Source organism: Arachis ipaensis, chromosome B04 (assembly GCF_000816755.2).
Source record: "Arachis ipaensis cultivar K30076 chromosome B04, Araip1.1, whole genome shotgun sequence".
Classification (NCBI taxonomy): domain Eukaryota; kingdom Viridiplantae; phylum Streptophyta; class Magnoliopsida; order Fabales; family Fabaceae; genus Arachis; species Arachis ipaensis.
Genome location: NC_029788.2, coordinates 121,364,843 through 121,367,623, shown reverse-complemented (window position 1 = coordinate 121,367,623; position 2,781 = coordinate 121,364,843). Strand labels below are relative to the sequence as shown.

The 2,781-nt window shown below is 32.8% G+C and overlaps 1 protein-coding gene across 1 annotated transcript in view; it reads right to left on the bottom strand.

Moving 5' to 3' along the window:
• LOC107638076 (U-box domain-containing protein 15) overlaps positions 1–2,340 on the bottom strand; it is a 3,272-nt gene extending 932 nt beyond the window's left edge. Inside the window, exons 1-4 of the mRNA XM_016341250.2 lie at positions 1,884–2,340; positions 1,639–1,755; positions 932–1,357; positions 1–250 (exon numbers count right to left, since the gene is read on the bottom strand). The exon at positions 1–250 is cut by the window's left edge and continues 932 nt beyond it. Of these exons, the coding sequence (XP_016196736.1) occupies positions 1–250; positions 932–1,357; positions 1,639–1,755; positions 1,884–2,186 (1,096 nt within the window). The 5' untranslated portion in view covers positions 2,187–2,340. The remainder of the gene's footprint in view (positions 251–931; positions 1,358–1,638; positions 1,756–1,883) is intronic.

Below are 2,781 nucleotides of genomic sequence, written 5' to 3'. Positions count from 1 at the left end.
CTAAATGAATTGATGATAGGCTTTCAACCAAAGGTGGGATTTCTTGTATGTTGATAATTGGACCATTGTTTTGGCTTGAAGATTTGAACTTCTTTGGTAGTTTGAAGTGGTTTTTTTCACACCATTCTTCAATTATGCTCTTTAAGGCACAATTTGGTGCTAGTTGCAAGTGATCAAGGGTTTGCCTTGTCTTTGGGCAGGTATTATGTTTGGATTCAAACCATTTCACTATGCTTTCCCTTTCATATGTCTTTGGTGGAGAAACATATTGATAAGAAAAACACAAACAAAGAAGAAAAGGTAGTAAAAGTTTTGTTAGCATCATATATATGTAGAAAAGGCATCAAATTTCATTTTTTCAACTAGTACTTAATACAGTTAACATCCATATTATGTTTTGTACTTAATTGTCAAATGGAATTCAACAAAAGAATATGAACTTACAGCAATCAAAAGAATGTAGTTTTTACTCTGATCTTCATCTAGGGGTTACCTAATCAATGTCTAAGATTAAAAGATTGAAGATTTATATTAACAAGTTAATTAAAAAACCTTAAGTATTTAACCCATTAATTAAAATGAAAATCCTAACAATCTTCCCTTTCTAATACTTTATTGTTATGGGTCATTGTTATCTCCCATTTCACCCATTTTTAATACAAGTACTCAACATAATATGAATTCATAATTTGATGTATACATTATTTTTGTCCTTTTCTATTCTAAAGTTTAAGGCTACTTGACCTGAAGAAGGGAACTAAGTTCCACATATCCAAATATATTTTGTTTTACTTTCTTCTTTCTTCCTTTGTTAATATGCTAAAATTAAGAATTCATATAACACTTTTTCTTATTAAATTAGAGAAAGATTAAATAATTTAAATATAAAAATAATTCTAACTAAAAGCAAGTACTTTCTTTCTATTATTACCTGTCCACTTGCAATAATAACAGGATCTGTCATGATTTCAAGGGTTATAGGACAAAGAAACTCATGAGGAATAACCAAAGATATGCTCTTCACAAGCACCCTAGGCAGGACAGGATCATCAAGAACACTTGTTTCTTCCATGCCAGCAATTCTCTTTAACTTGTTAAGGAGGCCAATTATTTTCTTGGTGCTATCTACTTGTTGCCCTTTTCTTTCATCAGCCAGTTGCTTGATCGCCAAGGTTTCTATCTTAAGATCCTCAACCCTTTGAAGCTCTAGTTTCTTTGCTAGCCTCTCAATGATGGCGCTGTCGGCGCTCCGTTGCTCGTCGCCGGATAACACCACCATCATATCCATTGCAAGCTCCATGTCCTGCGTATCCGTCCTCCTCCTCGCCCGCTTCAGCTGAGTGTGCATCAGCTCAATCTGCATAATAGAACTCCCAGTTATTTTTCTATGCAAATCATGGTGGTTGTTCATAAAATGTTCATTAATTATTTTCAGAAACACTTGATTATTCACTATGAAAATATTATACGAAGATGATAGTTAAGAATTATTAGATAATTTGATATATATTTATTTTATTAAACTGTTTGACATAATACGTGTATACATCTCAACTATTTTGTTCGAACATTTTCACGTAAGTAATCATCCGACAAATTAATTAAATTTGGAGATGAGAAAAATGAAAACAGACCTACCTGTTCTCTGACTTCATCTGAGATTCCTAATTCCTCACAAGGCACATCTTCAAATGCTTGACTCAATTTCTCATAAACACCTTGAAATTTTATCATATATGCCTCCGTCTCCATTGCCTTAAACACAAATTAAACCAAATTATAAATAATCAATCAAATATACATTATCCAATTTATATTTGAACATTTCGTATTTATTTTTTTATTTTTTATTTTTTAATGTTGTCATAAGAGAAGGTTCTTACAAGGAGAATTTTGCTTCCTTGGCTACATAACCTCAAGAGTTCCTTGGCAAACAAGAGTGCATCCCTAAGTTTCTTCAACCAAACGATGCCGTTTTCGTGGAAGGGCTCCGGAATATCTCGGAGCTCTTCCACGATAGGCAGCATGAGTTTGAACCGCCGCACCAAGTTGTGACATTCTTTTCTCTGTGTCTTTCTATACTGTCCGAATTGCGCAACCGATTCAATGACGCGTTGGATTTCCTCCACCGCTTCGTGTCCCTCTCCTTCTTCTTCCTCTTCCTCTAATGCGTGTGCATTTGCCATGGATAACGTTTCTCGTGGTTCCTCCCTATTTGTCTCTCTATAGTTTTGGCTATAGCAACGCCATGCGCGTCGCTACGGATAGATTCTATTATGAAAATAGTAGATATTGTTGAGAACAGAGGAAAAAACAGATTGACATCAAACTCATCTTAGCGCTCGGGGGTAAAAAAAACGAAATCATGTAAAATGGGTTGCTATATACCAACATTTATTAATTTTGTTATTTTGGTTTCGAGTTTTACTGTTTTAGTGATAAACAAATATCCATACCATTATTTTTTCCGCTATACATGATATTCAAGTGTCTGCATTAAAGAAATAAGAATAACTTGTTGTCTATATATATAATCCTAATTTAATACTACTAATTAAATTTAAGATAATTTTCTCTTTTAACTCTATTAATTCACATTGTTCACATATTGTTCAAAAATATTGTTAGTTACCTATATTTTTTTTATTTTTAATGCCTAAATATATACATATTTAATTATATGTGATTACAAAACATTATATATTAACAAGAAAGAAAAGGCCAATGAGTTATAGCTCAAATGACATAATCTCCCCATACTCATTTAAGAGGTCGCGGATT